The 20,502-nt window shown below is 34.9% G+C and overlaps 1 protein-coding gene and 1 pseudogene across 1 annotated transcript in view; both read right to left on the reverse strand.

Moving 5' to 3' along the window:
- Positions 1-20,502, reverse strand: part of TMEFF2 (transmembrane protein with EGF like and two follistatin like domains 2) — a 277,948-nt gene that overhangs the window by 117,447 nt on the left and 139,999 nt on the right. The window contains 1 exon segment of the mRNA NM_001076101.2: positions 4,619-4,715. Coding sequence (NP_001069569.1) covers positions 4,619-4,715 — 97 coding nt within the window.
- LOC112443629 (uncharacterized) lies at positions 9,353-9,439 on the reverse strand (annotated as a pseudogene).

Consider the following 20,502-nt stretch of genomic DNA (forward strand, 5'->3'; position numbering starts at 1 on the left):
TCATCCAGCTCCATGTGTTCTTACACCTGTGCTCCCTTGCTTGATCTAGTCTAATACCTTGGAAATGTTAGGCATGCAGCCAATTGCATCCTCAGCTATTCCTATGATCAGACCCAGCTATCAACTTGCTTTTTTCTTATATTAAATCAGGAATCAACCCCAGGGCTCTGAACTACTTCTGACTGACAGGACCAACAGAAAGTTCTAGGCTAATTACTTCTTAGGACTACTTTCCAGTGCAAAGAGTTGCTGCTGACCTGCTTTGGACTTACTGAAATAATTTATCAGGTAAGATAATTAAGGGAATATAAAACTATTTCTAAAACCAAGCAAGTATCAGAAATATTTGTTGAAATCCTAAGTTAGTATTCCCAGTGCTATCAGATGGGGCTTTATTGCTTTACAATGAGTCAGTTTTATTATGTCTGACTTGGAAGCCCTTCTTTTTTTTTTATAAATTATACTTGGCAGAATGTATTTGAGAGTCTCTTTGATGTATAAATGTATTATTTTTTACTCTTTTTCAGCCTGTATATAAAGAGAAACAATCTTCTAAGCCCTTCTTTTCTTTGCCTCTTAACCCTTTACCCATAAATAGGCATGCACATCCCTTTGCACAGGTGTTCCATTATTTTTGAAGTCTATTCTAAGTAAAGGGATGCCTCAGTGTGAGAGTAGATTTAGCTGTGGTGTGGATCACTCACCATGTGGACTTTTAACTCTCTTTTGAAAGCATAACTGTTTCTTATATATAGGTAAATATCTATAACTGAAGAATCTTTTGTAGCAATGTTCTTTCTTTTCTCTTGAGAAAAACTGACCATTTTATATAGCCTTGATGTTTTCCATAAGAAAAAGAAAACAAGAAGAAAACCTTGAAAGGATACCATAGAACATAAGGGAGAGGTTGTATAAGCTTATAAATCATCTGTTTTTTCCAAAATAAAGGCATTAACATGTTATATTAATAGTACTATGATTTATCAATGTCATTCTTTGTTATTTTTTTATCCTATTCCTCTACTCTCCTTTCCCTTCCCCCATTTATTTTTTAAAATTTTCTTCCCCATGTCCAATGTAACTTGCTTCTTAACTCAAAAACTCATCTAACTATGAAAACAAGATCAGCTGATTGCATATTGGCTTTTTAATTCTAACAAAGATTTACCTTCATCTAGAAAATATCTGAACATCATTGAATAGCTAGATTTAGTCCTTGTAGTAAAATGTAAATATTAATTTCTTAATTTAGGGTTAAAGAAAAATCAGGAATTAGTATTTCACGTTTGTTTCAGTATTGCAGTTACAATAATATTATTTCTCAGTAGTATTTATTCACATCTTGTTATTACTTTGTAATGTAGAGTTGAGGAAACTTTATGCATAAAACTGTAGTTTAGTTGATGTCAAAGGAAAAGACAAAGCTAAACACTGACTTGTCATCTTTGTTTCCACACAGCATACACAGTGTTTTATGTTTGTGAGAGGACCTGACTGTGGTTTCATCCAAAATCAATAGCACATCAAGCTCCCCTGATCCAGTTGACTAGTACTAGAATCAGATCACTCCCCTATTGCTTCCTATCTTACTTTATATGCCTATTTAATTTCATTTATTGGTTTCTTCTTGTGTCCTTCAGCTGTTTCCAATCTGCCCTTCATGGCCATAACTAAATACAATATGATAACATACAAAGATATTTATGTAAATGAAAATCAATATGCTTCTCATTTCAGCACCATTCGTTCTTGCTTACATTGGACATTTTTAGTACATTTTATTTAAATGCGAACAACTTTTCATTCTTGCCGGGGAAGTATAATGATCTTCTTGGCTCCCTGCCCCTTGCATCCCTCTAATCTTCACAGCTATGGCCACTTAGCCCCATCTGGAGGTTCAGCTTTATTCTGCATTTTGGAACTAATCTTGTCTCTAGGCTGGGGGCGTACAAGATGTCCTAGCCAAAAGCTAACTGATTCATCCACCAGCAGCCTTGCTGCTGGCTTCATTCTGACCCTGTAACTTATTTCTGAGATCCAAGGGCTTGTCCCAGCCCTTTGTAGCCAAGACTTGGCTCTGTACACTAGTTCCAGTAGGTGGGTATCCAGTATCTGTCCTTGGTTCATTTTCCAATTCCTTGATGATTGAGGTTCTGCTGTGCCCTTCTTCCTGTTCCCTTTGTAACTGAATTTCTTTTCCTAATTCCAGTAGCCATGGCTGTTGAATCTTTCTGATGCCACTTAACTTGCTCTAATCTCCTTGTTCTGTCTACCCACATACCACAGATCTGAGCTTTTGCTAGAACACCAGAGTGACACTGCTTGCCTGGACATTTTCCCACTGCCTGCTGCAGGCTTCTCTCTTGTCCCCAGCTCTAACCCTGCAGGTCTTGAGTCATTGGATCTAAGCTGCCTGCAATCTGTCCATCACATTATTCCAGACATGACAGGGGAGAAATATTTTAATTGCATCTTTGGTTGAATTGTTATGCTAACATCCTCGAGTTACTTTCACCTCATATGTTTATCTTGACCTGCCACTTAAACACTTTAAAACTCAATTTCCTCTTTGTAAAGTGATCATAATAGAATCTACTCCTAGGGTTATTATATAACTGAGAAATAAAGAATGCATACATATAGGTCAAGCCCATAGTAAATAATCAGTCATTTTAATCTGCTATTATTATATCATTTCTTAGATCTTTGCAGTTGTAAAGTGAAAATATGTCACTTAAAAGTGATCATTAGACAAGAATGGGGAATGGGAAATTCTTAAGAAAAAATTAGGGATCCATGTGAATTTGTTAAAAGTAGAATAGCTGATGGCAAGATATTTAATAGCATTAAAAATAAAGTTAAACTATAGATATAGTCATCAACAAACATTAATAACCAAGATATTTTAAAGATACATTTCCTATCAATGTGTCTTAATATATAATGACTAAAACTGCACAGAGCTTTAAAGTATGTCAGTCAGTTCAGTTCAGTCACTCAGTCCTGTCTGACTCAAAGCATTTAGAAGGAGAATAATTCTCTGAGTCAGTCATTTATCTTAGAGCAATATTTATACAACCATCTGGGGAGTTTTAATAAGCGAAGTTTTAAGTCCCACTTCTCTGAAATTCTGATTCATTAATTTTGACATGGAACTAAAGATGTGTTCCAAAAATTCCATAAGTAATCCTGATGATCAGCCAGGTTTGGGAACCAAAAATTCATCAGTCATTAAGATGTCCAGGAAACTATTAAGAACACATATGTTTGTTTACCTCAGGATGGTCAAACTAGTGCATAGACTCCCTGACTTGGCTCCTAGCTGACCACTGGCTAGAAATGTCTGACAGACATGAAAATCCTACTGATGCCAGCTTATATTAACGGGTGACTGTTTCACCTGGCTGGGTAATAGCAGTGCCTACTTGTAAGTACTTTGTTAATTTACCTTAAGAATCTGAGTTTGCTCAGTTGGAATCCTCAGTTTAATCTACATTAAAAATACTCTAAATTGTTTCAGGTACAGACTGTTTCATTTTTGTCAAAATTGTCTTGCCTTAATTTTTCCTGTTTCTTAGCTAAATTCCCTCCACCCACAAAATGTTTCATCAAAATGATTGTGCTTTTTCCCCCAACTCTACCGAGGTATAATTGGTATACAACATTGTAAATGTTAAGGTGTACAATGTGTATATTGCAATGTGATCACCACTAGAGTGTTAGCTAACACTTCCATCACCTCACATAATTACCAGTTATTTTTTATGTGTGGTGAGAATATTTAAGATTTACTCCCTTACCTACTTTGATCAAAATGATTGTTAACTGCTCTAGGCAAACACACACACAAAAATGAAAGGGCTCCTGTTTGCTTTCCTGAAAGGTATGTGTATAAAAGTTGTATATTAAGAAAGAGAGATAGAAAGAAAGATTGCCTCTTTCTACTATTATGCCACACAAAAACCTTTGGGTTGTTCACTGTGGGTATGAGATCTGGGTAGGGCCAATACACGTGGCCCCTGGAGAAGGAAATGGTAACCTACTCCAGTATGAGAGTGGATGCCCTAGAAGGCAGACCCATTTAAAATAATGAATATTCAAAGTCTGTTCAGTGTATCTTTAAAGGAGAAGCTGAGTAACACCTGGGTGAAGGGAGTAGTGGATCCTAGACAGTGGCTCAGAAACCATTCCTTGCTCTAACAGCTCCCTAATTCAGCTATGGGTGCGCATATATATACCTTTAAATAAAATCTCTGCGGTTACCCAGATACACCATCTTGGAGCAGATTAGCAATTATCCATTGTTTCTTGACCATGCTTCTTGAGAGGTGTTCTGGTAAATACACTTTTTCTCTCCATCTCTTAACATTGACAGTATTTGGGAGTCTCAGTGATATCTTACTGTATCTTATCAAGTAATTCCCTAGACAGCTGTTTGGCTGACCCAACTCTTAGTTCAGCTGCAGAAATTCTTTCCTGTTATTGTAGCCCTCATCTTTCCTAGTTGAGAACTGGATTTTAAAAAATGCTGAAAATGTCTTCTTTTAGGAAATAATTGATACAGCAAAAATAAATTATTTACCATTATTTTGTTTAAAAGAATAAAACAGCACATTACCAGACATCCTCAGCATCTTCATCACATTCTGCACCAAACTGGCAAATATCACAGGTGGATGTCTCCTTTTGACTGGTTTCTCCTGAGCCTTCATGGACTAGGATAGAAAAAACGGAATGAAAAGAATTCAGATAAGTGAGCATAATATCAACTCCAAGACTATTTTATATGAAAGCTGCTACTTTTCCAATGGACATTTTTGCAATTGGAGCTCCATTAAGATTGTCATATTCGACTCTCTTCTTCCCTAAATTTGAAGAAAACAATGATATGCTAGTTACTGAAATGTAGTGAACAATTCTTTTTACCAGAAAAATAAAAAAACAATAGAGTTTATTGGATTTATTAAAATTGGTTGCTTAATAAATCATATGAAAGAATTAACTAAAAATAATTTAAATTGGATGGTATCACTGACTCAATGGACATGATGTTGTGTAAGCCCCGGGAGATGGTGAAGGACAAGGAAGCCTGGCGTGCTGTAGTACATGGGGTCGCAAAGAGTTGGACTTGACTGAGTGACTGAACAACAACAAAATTGTTACTGGCCTAGAGGAAAAATCTATAAGAGGAAAAGTCTATAAGAAACACTTAAAATTTTCTCAGTCCTAAATTATAAACTTTTTTCATTAAAAGCCTTTAATATATAATTTATAAAATTTAGGTGGGCAGCTTTGACTTTTTAGATATGTCTTTTAGCCCCCTCAAGATGTAAAAAGTACTTATAAGGAAAAATATATTAATTATAAATTTTAGAAAACACATTTTAATTGGTTTTTATACTACTTTATTGAATCTTACATAAATGTTGCACAGAGCCCATCATAGTGATTTCTTCTATAAGGGCTATGAACGTATATTTTATTTAAAAATATATACTTGTCATTGATGATAGTTATTCATATTGGCTTAGACCATAAATTACAAGTGTAAAAATATGCTGTATACAATCTACTTATAAAATTAAGCTTTCAAAATTAGGAAACAATAGTGTAAATCAATTTTAAAAATTTAGTATTTGAGTTCAAGAAATAAAAATTTGAGCAACCCTTTTAGATGAAGATTACTATTTGTGAATTAAAAAATATGTAGTTGACAGCAAAAATAGCTTTGCTTATAGATGAAAAACTGCAACAACTTAACAACTGCATAGATAATATTATTCCATGGAAAGATTATATACTTAAAAACATGTTTAAATCCAAAGATCCTTAAAAAGTGCATTTTTGCAAAAGGTTATGCATTTTCAATAGAAAAAGAATATAAACAATTAAGTATGGCATTGGCTTCTAGCATTATGAACCCTAGTAAGGTAACATTTTTAACAAAGACATCATTTATTAAAGTGCACCCTGAACCTAACATATTCAACCTTACTTATTTAATATGATATTTTCATAATTTATTCTTTGTCTATTAACATGAGAGTTATTGATAGTTACAAAAGCAAAGCTCTTTATTCCTTATTTTCCAATTTACTGCTCTGCAAATAAATGATTTGACTTACCAGAATAACAACAACAACAAAACAAAACCATCATTTAGAGTTGTGTTTTACAGTTTTTCCAGGAAAGATAGATTTATTTTTTCCAACGCAACATTTTTCCCCTGTACTTGATTTACACTGCACTTTAAAAAAGTTATGAATTAAACAGATCAACTTCAATAGCAAGAGTACTGATGTTATAGTTTTTAAATTGAAGTCTAAAAAAATGGTGTTCCTCCCCAGAAAGAAAGAGGAATTCTAGACTCTGCTAAAATAGACAGCACTTATTATCCACTCTATTACATTAATAGAGGCGAGACCATTAGAGTGGACTATGGGGATAAGAAGGAAGCTGGGGCCTCACCTCAGGGGAGCCTGAACAGCTGAGGCCCATCTCTTTATTACTTTCTTATTATTAATGCAACACAGAAACTGCTAATGGGAGAGAGCCTTTTAGTGTTAGCAAGATTAGCAGCTTCTAGACTAAAACTTCCCATCACTCAGGAAACATACTAACACATGGGAAGGTCCTTAATGAACAGTTATAGCCACTTATGCGCAGCCCCATCTTCTTTCACAGCAGGGATCCTTGGTTAGGGATCTACTGAAAGTAATCCAGGTGATGAATCGTGCTAACTCAGCGGAACTAATAATAATATTTCTATTGGAAGTCACATTATATTTCTATAAAAGGGCAGTTACTGGTAGACTTGAGATGTTTGGAAATTCTCCCACATGGAGAAGTAAGCCCAGAAGCAGCAGTAGTAAAATCTCTCTCAACAAATATTCTGGGAATAAAATGTGAAGCAATCACAATGAAAAATAAAGTAAAATATTTCCATGCTTTCTGAAGCACAGATTTGCACCTTTGTAATAAACAAATCAGCACCCAGCTTTCATTTAACACTATAGACCAATGATTCTTAAATAGGGTTGGGCTCAGAACCTCTGGTAGATTTGATTTGTTAATTTACACATTGTTTTTTCAGAGGAGCTGCTATCTTATCTTAGGTTGCTCTATCATGTCAAACTCTTTGCCATCCCTTAGACTGTAAGGGCTCTAGGCTCCTCTGTCTAAGGGATTTCTCAGGCAAGAATACTGGAGTGGTTTGCCATTTCCTTCTCCAGGGGATCTTTCTGACCCAGAGACTGAACTCAAGTCTCCTGCATGGCAGGCCGGTTCTTCACCACTAAGCCACTACAGAAGCACTCAGGGTGCTATGGCCATAGACTATGTATTGTTTTTTAGATAAATGCATTGAGATATCCTCAGAGGTACTGAATTTGTAGGCCTGAGGCTTGGAAATATATATAAATATATATACACACACACACACACACACATACATACTCTTAACAACTTGCTCCTAAGCATCTCTGCCTAAACAATACTGAGAAGACTTCCTCTGTCTCAAGCATCCTCCTCTTGCAGTGAATGTCTGGCTCAGGACTTCTGTCACTTTAAAGTGCACAGGAAGCACCTGGAGGTTTTGTTAAAATAAAGATTCTGATTCAGTAAATATGAGGTGTATCCTGAGGTTCTAAATTTCTTACAGGCTCCCAGAAACTGCTGCTGCTGGTCCACAGACCACATTTTGCGTAGCAAGGATAGTATTTTTCCAACCACAATTCACAATGTATTAGTGGGTAGGGAAATAGAGTTAGTGGGTCACTATCAGCATTTTTGCAAACATTTTTGTAAACATGAAGCAGAAGGTATGGGGACAGAAAACACAGACCGCATCTTATTTAGCAAGTATAGTATTTATTTTATAACACTATTTTCGTTATACATATGATATCCAACCAGAGATGCAACGTAAATTTCATTTCTTTCTAAAGGTCACAGTCACAAAAGCTTGAAAAGTATTGAATTAGCACATGCTAGATCCTTGGAAATCATGTGTTGAACTGTACTGTTTCTTTTTCCTGTTCTTTTCAAAGTATAAAAAATAGGAAGAATTGGTGCTTAATTATTTGCATTCATTTGCTGATTATGCAGGAATGAGATCCATTTATACTAAAGTCTTATTTTAAACATACATTTGTATTTTAAACCTTTTATTTTGAGTTGTAAAGTAAAACAATTATTTCCCTTTATTCTATAAAACACTGGAGGAGGGCATGGCAACCCACTCCAGTATTCTTGCCTAGAGAATCCCATGGAGAGAGGAGACTGGCAGGCTGTGGTCCATGGGGTCACAAAGAGTCAGATACAGCTGAAGTGAATAAACACAGCACACAGTTTACAAAAGGTTAGTTTTCAGCCCATGATTGAGGGAAATTTGAGGAGTAAGGGAGGTGGAGCTCCTGAAAGCATATTTTATATAACTGTGTGGTTTAGTTGCTAAATTGTGTCCAACTCTTTGCAACCCCCATGGACTGTAGCCCACTATGCTCCTCTGTCCATGGGATTTTCCAGACAAGAATACTGGAGTGGGTTGCCATTTCCTCCTCCAGGAGATCTTCCTGACCCAGGGATTGAACCCTGGTCTCCTGTTCCTGATTGCTGCAGGCAAACTCCTGCATTGCAGGCGAATTCTTTGCCAACTGAACCACCAGGGAAGGCCATTTTATGGTTTTTAAATATATTTTATATATGCTACCCTACCCTGGTGGCTCAGACAGTAAAGTGTCTGCCTACAATGCGGGAGATGTGGGTTCAGTCCCTGGGTTGGGAAGATCCCCTGGAGAAGGAAATGGCAACCCATTCCAGTACTCTTGCCTGGAAAATCCCATGGATGGAGGAGCCTGGTAGGCTACAGTCCATGGGGTTGCAGAGTTGGACATAACTGAGTGACTTCACTATGCTATGCTATAGTTATAACTGATTTAATTAATTCCTATAAGAGTATTCTGGATTGGAACATTATAAGAGATGATCAAATTACCTCTCTCCTAAATTCTCCCTGCCCTCGTGGTTTCATCTGGAAATTGTTACCAAAATTCCTTTATCATGACCCTGTTCTGGCCCCACTCAGCTTCTCACAGTGGATGTGCCTGCCTATTAGTCCATTTCTCTTATGAACTCACTATAATGCCTCTGTGCCTCTTATAATATTCCTAACTTATATTATTTCTTTTTTTTTGATTCTTTAAATCAGAATTTCAAGCTTTTTAAAATTTTATTTTTAATTGGAGGATAATGACAATATCGTATTGGTTTCTGCCATCCATCAACTTGAATCAGCCATATGTATACATATGTCTCCTCCCTCTTGAACCTCTCTCCCCATCCCACTCTTCTAAAAAATATGGAATTTTTCACATGCACAGGGGTAATGCTAATCTTTTTATCATTCCAATTTTAGTATATGTGCTGCTGAAGTGAGCACACTATGTTATACTATTTCTGAAAATATGAAATATTAATGTTCAAACACAGTTATTCAATGTCATTTATTTGATTCAAAATTTCAATAAATTTTACATTCAGTGAAATGCTCATGTCTTTCAATCAATATTGAGGAACACATGCCAAGGACCAACTCAATCATTCCAGAAAGTTTGATTTTTCCGCCTTTTCAGCCATTTCTCTACCACTGTTCTGTCTTTCTATATAAGCCAATCAGTAACCTGATCTGTCACCACAGATGAACTATTCTGGAATATCACATCAAAGGAATCATACACTATGTAATTATTGTGTTCAGTTTCTACCAGTTAAAACATCATAGTTTTAAGATGAATTCAGGTAGTTGCCCATATCAGTAGTTTATTTCTGTTACTTAGTATTCAGTTGAGTGAATATACCACAGTTTATTTTTCCATTTTCTTGTCCAAGGACATCTGGTTGTTTTCAGTTACTGGCTGGAAACAATAACTATTTATGAATAAAGCTGTTATAAATATTCTTGTAAAAGACATTTTGTGTACATGAGTTACTTCTCTCAGACGAATACCTCACAGTGGGATTCTGATATTCAGATAGCCACACCAGCTTTCGTTTGCTTATTGTTTCTATCATTTTTTTTTTTTTTACTTTCAACCTGTTAGCTTATGTCTAAAGTGTGTTTCCTGTAAACAACATAAAGTAGAATCTCACTGTCTAAAAATTTTATTTATTGTTAATTTTGACTGTGCTGGGTCTTCCTTGCTGAGCGTGGACGTTCTCTAGTTGTGGCGAGTGGACGTTCCTCTAAGTGCAGTGCAGAGGCTTCTCATTGCAGTGGCTTCTCTTGTTGCAGAACACAGGCTCTAGGGTGCTCAGGCTTCAGTAGTTCTGGCTCGTGGGCCCTACAGTTCGGGTTGTAGTTGTGGTGCATGGGCTCAGGTGCCCCAGAGCAAGTGGAGTCTTCCTAGACCAGGAATCAAACCCATGTTCCCTGCTTTGGCAGGAGAATTCTCAACCACTGGACCACCAGAGAAATCCAGATCTCACTTTTTTTTTAATCTAGTCTGAATATTTCTACATTTAATCAGGGTATTTAGTCCGTTTACTTACTGTAATTATTAATGTGTTTGATTTTAAATCTCCCAACTTGGTGTTTGATTCAACATTTTTTTGTTTAATTCTTGAGTTGCAGAAATTTTTAATATATTTTGAGTACAAATTTTAGTCAGATACAATGTTTTGAGACATATTTTCCCAGTCTATTTTCTTGAATGTATTTTTTGTGTGTGTGGATGTGCAGACATTTTATTTTGATGAAATTATTTTTTATTTTTATGATTTGTCTTTTTTGTGTTATTTCTAAAAAGTCTTCTACTCTAAACTCATATGATATTCTTCTGTGCTTTATTCTATTCTCTATGTGTATTGATTTTTAAATTTTACTTTATGTTTAAGTTTGTGATCTATCTAAAATTGGATTTTGTGCATGATGTGAAGCAGAGATTAAGATTCTTTGTTATTCCCATGCGGACATGATTTTTCTCTCTTGATCTGTCAATGTGTTGAAATATATTGATTGATTTCCATAGGTTAAAACAACCTTGCATTTTGAAGCTAAGTCAAACTTGATCATGGTATATAACCTTTTTGCATATACTGCTGGATTACTTTTGCTTGTATTTTGGTAAGCATTTTTGTGTCTGTGGCTCATAAGACATGCAGATTGTAATTTTCTTTTCTTGTATTGTTCTTGTTTTGTTTTAGTATTAGGGTTAAAATGGCCTCATGATATAAGTCAGGAAGTATTTCCACTTCCTCTATTTTATGAAAGAGTTTGTGGAAGATTATTATTTCATTGTTTATACAAGGCTATTTAAATTTTCAGGCTTCCCTCATGGCTCTGGAAAAGGAAATGGCAACTCCAGTGTTCTTGCCTGGAGAATTCCATGGATGGAGGAACCTGACAGGCTACAGTCCATGGAGTCGCAAAGAGTCAGACACAACTGAGTGACTGACACACACACACACACACACACACACACACACATAGCTCACTTGGTAAAGAATCTGTGTGCAATACAGGAAACCCTGGTTCAATTCCTGGGTTGGGAAGATCCGCTGGAGAAGGGATAAGACCCACTCTAGCCTGTTTTATTGCTTCCTTTTCATTTCTATTATTTTCTTTATGCTATAAACTTAGAGTTTATTTTCTACTTTCTTAAAATGGAAGAAGTGCTTGATTTTATACCATTCTTATTTTCTAATACAGGTATTTACATCTGTACATTTTCTTCTAAAGACTTTTTTTGTGAAAAATATAAATTGTAATATCCTTTGAGATTTCTTCTTAGACCCAGGGATTATTTAGTAGTGCATTTTTTAACCTCCAAATATTTGTGAGTTTTCAAAGGTATATTATTTTTATTTATCTTTAACTTAAATATCCAAAATTCACTTAAATGAGAATCATTTAAAATATACAAAAGAGCTGTGTGGTCTTAAGGACACAGAGAAATGTAGAAAAGAGTCACTCCAGGTTTTAAAATTAAATGAAAAATAACAAGCATAATACAGGGTTTCATTAAATTCAAAGGATTTTAGAATTAGGTAGGAAGACTTTTAGACCTTTTTACCCAACCCCCATCCCCTCAATGCAAAATTCAATCAAATGATCAACCTGGATGAGAGTTGAAATAAAAAGTAGATTTGTGTGAGCTACAAGAATAAATTGTTTTGAAGTGCTGAAAAGTCTGAAGTATTGAAAAGAGCTCAGCCTGATTGTCCAGGCTTTGAAATAAATCTCTCTGGAGTTTGACAAGTCTATGTCTGGTGTTCAAGATGTTATATATATACTAAAAAAATCCATCCAGAGTGATCTATCCATCATGATTAGAGAAAATATTGTTTAATTTAAATCCTTTGAATTTTATTGAAACTTGTTTTATGGCCCAGAATATGATCTGTCTTTTTGACTATTCCATGTGCATCTTAGGATTTGTAACCTCTTATGGGGAGTGATTTTCTATAAATATTAATTAGCTTAAGTTGATGGTCCAAATCATCCATAACTCTTTTGATTTTTTTGCTTAATTGTTCTATTACTGAGAAAGGTGTGTTAAAATCTCTACTGGTGACAGTAAAATTGTTTCCATTTCTCTTTTGTTATTTTGTTTCATCTTATATTTGGGAGCTCTGATATTGGGTGTATAAACATTTAGTAGTCTACGTCTTCTTTTATGAGTGACTGTTTAGCATTATGAAATGCCCTCTTTTACTCTCTGGTTACTCTATTCATCTTGAAGTCTACTTTGTTCTGATATTCAGAGAAACACACCAGCTTTCTTTCACTTATTGTTTCTTTTTACTTTTAATCTGTTCATTCATTTATGTTTAAAGTGTGTTCCCTGTAAACAACATACAGTTGGATCTTGCTTTTCTATATAGTCTGAATACATCTGCATTTACTTAGGGTATTTAGTCCCTTTATTGTAATTACTGAAATGTTTGGTTTTAAGTCTACCAATGTGATGTGTGATTCATATTTAGCCAATCTTCAATCTTTTTGTATTCCTCTGTTCCCTTTTCTGTCTTTTTTTTTCTGGTGAAGCAAATATTTTATGGTATTTATTTCATCTTACCTCTTCTAATAATTAGTTTGTTATATTTTTTGGTTATTGTATTGGTGTCTGCTTTAATGATTGCAATACCCAACTTTAAATTGTAATCTATTACTTCATGAACATATTTTCAACTTTATAATTATATGCTTATCATAATTTATCTTTTGCATTCTTATTATCATATATCATACTTCTACCTGTGCTACAGCAACTCATGTTCCTTTTAAAAATTAGTTTTACTTTAAACATCCATCCTACTCTAATTTCATAGGCAAAAAGCCAGAAATGTCAGTGCTAATGGAGACTCCTGCCTGTCATCGTTAAATGATTATTTGACTTCTGATTCACATCTTCACTTTTGAAGACTTGTCTATAGTCTTACATTCCCCATGGAAGACATTATAGGCATATGACACTTATTGTAGATTGAATTATTTTCCCTATAAAAGGACTATACATTCCTCTCCATGGCCATATGATTTGAAGTTCCATGACATCACTCACAGGCTTATGACTTGCTTTTGTTGTTGAAATGTCGGTGGAAGTGAGAATCTATATGAAAGCCAACATATGAATTTCTACTTTGTTGCTTGTCCCCTTTGCATAAAAAAGACATATTCCAGAATAGGAGCTGCTTCTTCAACCAGTCCCTGAATGAGAAGATAAACAGAGCAGGACCAGGACTGACCATAGCTATGGGAGCAAGAATTATGCCACTCACTGATGTTATAAGCCTCTGAGGTTGTGAGGTCATTTGTAACCATAGCTTTACCTAGTGAAAGATTGCTAATATGACCTGAATTAATGTTATCAATAAATTCTAAGGCAACATTTTTCATATCATTTTCCACACCTCAGATTTTGGGAGCATTACTGTACAATTTTGATCTGCTTTTCAGTTCAGTTCAGTTGCTCAGTCATTTTTTTTTTTCAGTTGCTCAGTCATGTCTGACTCTTTGCGACCCCATGAATCACAGCATGCCAGGCCTCCCTGTCCATCACCAACTCCCAGAGTTTACCCAAACTCATGTGCATTGAGTCGGTGATGCCATCCAGCCATCTCAGCCTCTGTCGTCCCCTTCTCCTCCTGCCCCCAATCCTTCCCAGCATCAGGGTCTTTTCCAATGAGTCAACTCTTTGCATGAGGTGGCCAAAGTATTGGAGTTTCAGCCTCAGCATCAGTCCTTCCAATGAACACCCAGGACTGGTCTCCTTTAGGATGGAGTGGCTGGATCTCCTTGCAGTCCAAGGGACTCTCAAGAGTCTTCTCCAACACCACAGTTCAAAAGCATCAATTCTTCGGCTCTCAGCTTTCTTCACAGTTCAACTCTCACATCCATACATGACCACTGGGAAAACCCATAGCCTTGACTAGACGGACCTTTGTTGGCAAAGTAATATCTCTTTTAGTCATCTCTAAATCTCCCTTTGAACTTCTATTTCTTTTCCATACCTGCATAGATTCTGCAATAGTTAAGGCACATTTATTTTATTATATTTTCCTTGCATGTTACCATACCACTACGTATCCCAGTCTATTCACTCTTCCCACTTTCTTCTCCATTTGACTCTAGTACATCACTTTGACAAATATATAATTTGTTCCACTTAAATTAGTCATGGTATACACATTAAACCTAATAAACACAGTAAAGAGAGCCATAAACAAAACAAAAAGACAATCTATAGAATGATAGAAATTGTGGAAATTAATATCCAAAATATACAGAAACTTACACAGTTCAATAACAACAACAACAAAAACACGCAACCCAATCAGAAAATCAGCAGAAGACCTAAATAGAAATTTCTCCAAAGGTGACAAACAGATGGCCAACAGGCACATGTAAAGATGCTCAATATCACTAATTATTAGAGAAATGCAAATCAAAGCTACAATGAGTTTTCTTTACCTTTACACTGGTCAGAATGGCCATCATCAAAAAGTCTACAAGTAACAGATGCTGGAGAGGGTATGGAGAAAACAGAAATAGATTCACAGACATAGAAAACAAACTTATGATTATCCAAGAGGTAAGGTGGGAGGGATAAATTAGAAATTTGGGACTAAGAGATATAAAAACTACTACATATAAAATAGATAAACAACAAGGACCTCTTGTGTAGCACAGGGAACTATATTCAATATCTTATATAACCCATGATCAGAAATAATCTGAAAAACATATATATACACATATATATGTATATATATATATATATATATATATATATAACTGAGTCACTTTTTGTACACCTGAAAATTGTAAATCAATTGTACTTCAGCTAAAAAAAAGGAAAAACCCACAAAAAACAGTATAAATATGCATAAATAGAAACCTCCATGTGCATCAATTCTGAAATAAAGTAAGGGGTCCCTGAAACAATCATAATGCATCAATAGAAAGAGTGAGATTTCTTAGCTTAAATATGGTTCATAGATATTGGTTCTATACTCATTTAAATTATTAAAAAGTTTAAAAAATTACACACATTTTATATATATCTTAATCTGAAGTTTTCAAAATTTAGAATGCATTTTTTTCTTTGTATTTTAGAGTCAACATTAATCTAGTAGTCAGTGCTCTTTGTTTTTGTTTTTTAAATAGATGACAAAGTTATCATGCCTTGGTAGGCATGTAATTTTTTCCACTTTATTTACATAGATAAAGGATTTGTCAGTGATACCATTCAATGTTATCTGTTGTAACTAAAATTACTTTATCAAATTGTAAATAGTGATTTTTCTTTCTGAATTACTTGCATAAATTTCTATCTCATTATCACCAAAAAGCTGAACTTTTGAGTTTATCCTCCAATGAAGGAAAAATGTTCTTTCTTTAAGAGCAATAGAAACAAATCAAAACCCTCCATTCCATTTTTTAATTTGTACAGTTTTGTCTGTTTTGCTTTTTGTATGGCAGTTTTACCTCTCACTTGCCTCTCCCACATGTAAGTTGAATTTAAATGATGGAAGCTGCTGACAGTTTCTAGAGGCTCAGACAATTCTAAGCTGTTGTTTATGAGCCATAGTCATGTTCTCTTTTACATTTTCTAACATTTCCCTAGAAACCTCAATGTCTTTAAAGAAAAATAAGAAATACTTTTTAAAATTCATATTATAATGTGTTGATATTGTCATATGAATAATAAATACACAGTTATCATATTATTGAAATACTAAAACAAGAGGAGTAACATTTTGGTCTCCTATTTACAAAACTAGCGCAGATTAATTCTGTGTGGGTATCAGGGCCATAATGCAGTAAGATGTATTCAGATTTGGGGAAGGAAATTCATTATCTTTGCTTCTTTTTAATTAAAAGAAGTACAAATCCACTGATAATTTTTAATAAGTGATTCAAATGCCAAAAAACTAAAGGAAGGTTGAAATTACAGTTACACAAAATGGTTTAAAAGAACCAAGTTCATGACTGAGCAAATGTAATTTTATATTAAACACTCAAAAGAAGAGATCATTACAGAAAATCTAATTTTTCATAATTAAGCTAGTTTGCTAGAGCTTGACAAGGATTCTTTAGAAATCACATATAATTTATCTTCTGCACAACTGAAAATAATTTAAGACATTAATACAATGTTACTATGTTGAGGCATAATTCTATTGTAATCATTTAAATCTGACTGATTTCACTTAGCCCTCAATTAGAGCTAAAGATACTCAGTTGATTAGAAAATAAAGAAAGAGAATGAAGAAAAGAAAGGAGAATGAGAGAAGGAAGGATGGAAAGAAGGAAACAAGGAATGAAGAAAGCTTATTAAGCTTGTTATCAGGCATGGCAGAATTCATCAGAGCAAGTCACCATGCAAGGCTTCATGAAACTCTTATTGCATAAATCATATGATAATTATACCCAAAGATGCTTTTATTATACTCAGTATAATTAATTTGTATCATTTTATGTAAATTAATACAAATAATTAAAAATTTCCTTATTAAATGCCTCAAAGGTGAGAAATTTATATTTTATTGCTAAGTGATGAACATTCACTTGTGCTGAATGAGCTACTGTAAAGCATAGAGGGTACCAAATTCCAATTAGAGGACATTAGGTGAGACTACGGAGAAGGCAATGGCACCCCACTCCAGTACTCTTGCCTGGAAAATCCCATGGACAGAGGAGCCTGGTGGGCTGCAGTCCATGGGGTCGCAAAGAGTCCAACATGACTGAGGGACTTCACTTTCACTTTTCACTTTCATTCATTGGAGAAGGAAATGGCAACCCACTCCAGTGTTCTTGCCTGGAGAAGCTCAGGGATGGGGGAGCCTGATGGGCTGCCGTCTGTGGGGTCACACAGAGTCGGACACGACTGAAGCGACTTAGCAGCAGCAGCAGCAGCAGGCGAGACTAAGAGTTAGTAAGTGGAAACAGTAAATGTACTTGGCACTTTTTTGCACAGATTTGCTGATAAGGAAAACAGAGAATGAGGTATTAGTTAGAAAAGGCCTTGGGGTCAAGAAAGGGATTTTTTTTAATGAAAGGAGGAAGTTGAAGCATCATTGTCAGGCTGAGAATAATGATGGAACAGAAAGGAACAAATTTATGGAGAGGAGAAAGGGCCTAAGCACGAAGCAATGTCCTTGAGAAGGGATGGGTTTACACATGGGTGTAATGTTTGGTCTTAGAAATACAAATACATCTTCTGGCTCATGGAAATTATCTACAGATGTAGGCAGGAGGTGACACTGAAAAGAGGAGGATGAAATAGATCTCTTCTGATTCCATTTATTGCCTGTATTGCATTTGTACTCAAAAGAAAGGTCATCAGTTGAGAGGATGTGACAGGAAGAGACAAAATGTGAAATATAGGGGAGTAAATGTGAATGAAGAAAGACCAAGTCTTTGTAAATCTTTTTTTAACACTCATTTGTGTTTAACTCTTCTAAATAGTAAATCTCTCGTGAACAAAGATATAGTTTTATTAACGTACACTTCTGTATGTCATTAGTACATGACTTTTGGTATTGATAAAGACATTTTGTGATATAGAAAGTTTCCTTTGAATCATCAGATAAAGACTAAATTGTCAATACAGTCAACTTTAATTTGCTTCATATTTGTTTTAGTAGAGGGACTTTACAATCTAGTAACAACCTGTCATGGTTCTTTCCTGTTTTCCCATTCCATCACCATAGTACTAGTTCAGAGCCTCATCATACTTGCCTAAACTTCTAACTACCTGATCTCTGAACTTGCAAACTTGCCTCTCTTAAATATATCTCCCATGCATTATATTAAAATGAAAATCTTAGATGCCATTTAAAGTTGAAAATGACATGAAGTAATCTAAAGGCAGTTATGTGATAGACAAAGTTTAGGCCTAATGCTCTGAGAGCTGGATTTGGTTTACCCAGGTTCCTTCTTGATCCCCAGATTTCTTGCTCATAAAATGAGATGCCTGCCCTGCTTAGCTCACAGGTGGTAGTGAGAAGGTATGAAAATGCTTTGTACCCTCTAAGTTGCTCTGCCACCCTAAGGTGTCAATACTAAAAAAGTGTTAAAGTTGAAGTAAAGTCATTTTTTATTCCAAGTAAGAAGGTTCTTTGAAGGAAGTTCAAGCCTGGGCATCACAAACATGATTTTTTGGCTCTTGTGAGTGGCCTTACAGTGATACTGTAAGGGAGTAGGGAAATATGAATCATAAAACAATATAACAAAATAGAGGAATAAAAATATTGAGAGACTTGTAGAAAAAGTTCTATACCAAAACATCCTCATTTGGTTTCTCAAATGATAGGGTAAAAGGATTGAGGGAGGAGCAGGTAAGAAGTGGATGAGAAGTCTCAGAAAAATAGTCTCAGAAATTGCTCAAGGAGCTCTGGGCTCTGTTCATCTTGAAACAAAGAAAGCACTAAAATGATCATTTCTTTCTTATTGTTGAAGATAAGAATAAAAATAAGAACTTTACATTTTACTTTTCGACCTGCCTGTTATGGGCATCGGCTCTCACTGTAAAGCCTGAAAAACACATTCATCTAAGTCTAATTTCTAAGTCTAAATGAGATTTAAGAATAAAATTTATAAAGATCAAGGCTTGTTTAAATATATAACTTATTGATATAAATAGGCCAATGAAATAAAAGAGCAGCAGTAATAATGAAGCCAATTTTAAGAGGTCAAGGCATTTCATAGAATTGGTACTTATAGCAATATTTTTTCTGAATTGTCTATAACATTTCCAGCCTATTTTTGCTATTAAAGGTCCAGTCCCTAGTTTTTGGACTCACAATAGCCAAAATAACAGGAAGAGTGTCAGGACTGGGATTCAGGGTTGGTGCTTAGTTTCAATCTTGAGTTGGATATAGCCACACTCCTTTTTCCACCCTGCTTGTTTTATATTGAGAGACCCCTGCTTTATCTCTCCAAGTGCCCTCTGCCTATTGGCTCTGGTTGGTGGAATTCAGTGACTCTTGTGATTTCCTTTTCCAGTCCACAGCTATCTCTCTAGCTCTGGTTTCAAATCTGTAACATATGGCCTGTTCCCTAGCACTCTTGAAGACCTTTCTTTTGATGCTCCATCTCAGAATCAGCCCCACTAACAGTCATGCCAGGAAGGCCCTACTACACTCAGTTGCACTGAAAAAGCACTTTCACCTACCTTATTTTGAATTAACATAAGCAAAAGAAAGCAATGAAAAATGTATAGTCAAAAGTAAGGACAAAAAGGTCAAAATGATCCAACCTGAAGTGTGAAAGAAGACATGAACATCTTCTACAAAATGGAAAAAAGGAAAAGACAAAACCAAACCCAACCACAAAATGGCCTAAGAAAGCTGAAGTGCTGGAATAGGTTAGAAATTGACTTCAATCTAATCAATATGACTTCTTACAGAACCATGAACTCAATCTAAAACTGTAAAATGGAAAGAATGAATAATTGTGGAAAAGACATCTAGATTTTTAAAAATTGTATGAGATTTTAGAGAAATGTTTATCACCATTAGATCACCAAGGATATCCAGAAATAAATGGAAGGACATAAATTTTAAAAAATTAATAATGCTTTATTTGGAATCTCATAATGAGACCAATTTCCTAAACTCTGAGTTTTTAAACTCAAATCACTTTTATTTATAGTTTCATCAAGATTCATGGACCTTTCATTTTTTAACATCTTACACCTGAATTGTAAGATAATTGGCACTATATTAATTTCCTTGTTCTTGGAAATTTGAGGAAAAGTTTCGTCAAGTTTTTGGGAAATTTGTTGGTCAGGCTAAAACATAAAAATTAAGGTTTAACAGGGACTACAGCCTATTCTTCTTAATGTTTATTTTAAAAATTATAGTGCTGAAGGACATACATGCTAAAATTCTCAAGCATATAAGTATGAGTCAATTTTGTGAATAAGTAAAAACATATTGATAAATGTAATAAATCCAAGAAAGAAACATTTTAAAAGATCAAAACATTTGTATTAT

Source organism: Bos taurus, chromosome 2, assembly GCF_002263795.3.
Source record: "Bos taurus isolate L1 Dominette 01449 registration number 42190680 breed Hereford chromosome 2, ARS-UCD2.0, whole genome shotgun sequence".
NCBI lineage: Eukaryota > Metazoa > Chordata > Mammalia > Artiodactyla > Bovidae > Bos > Bos taurus.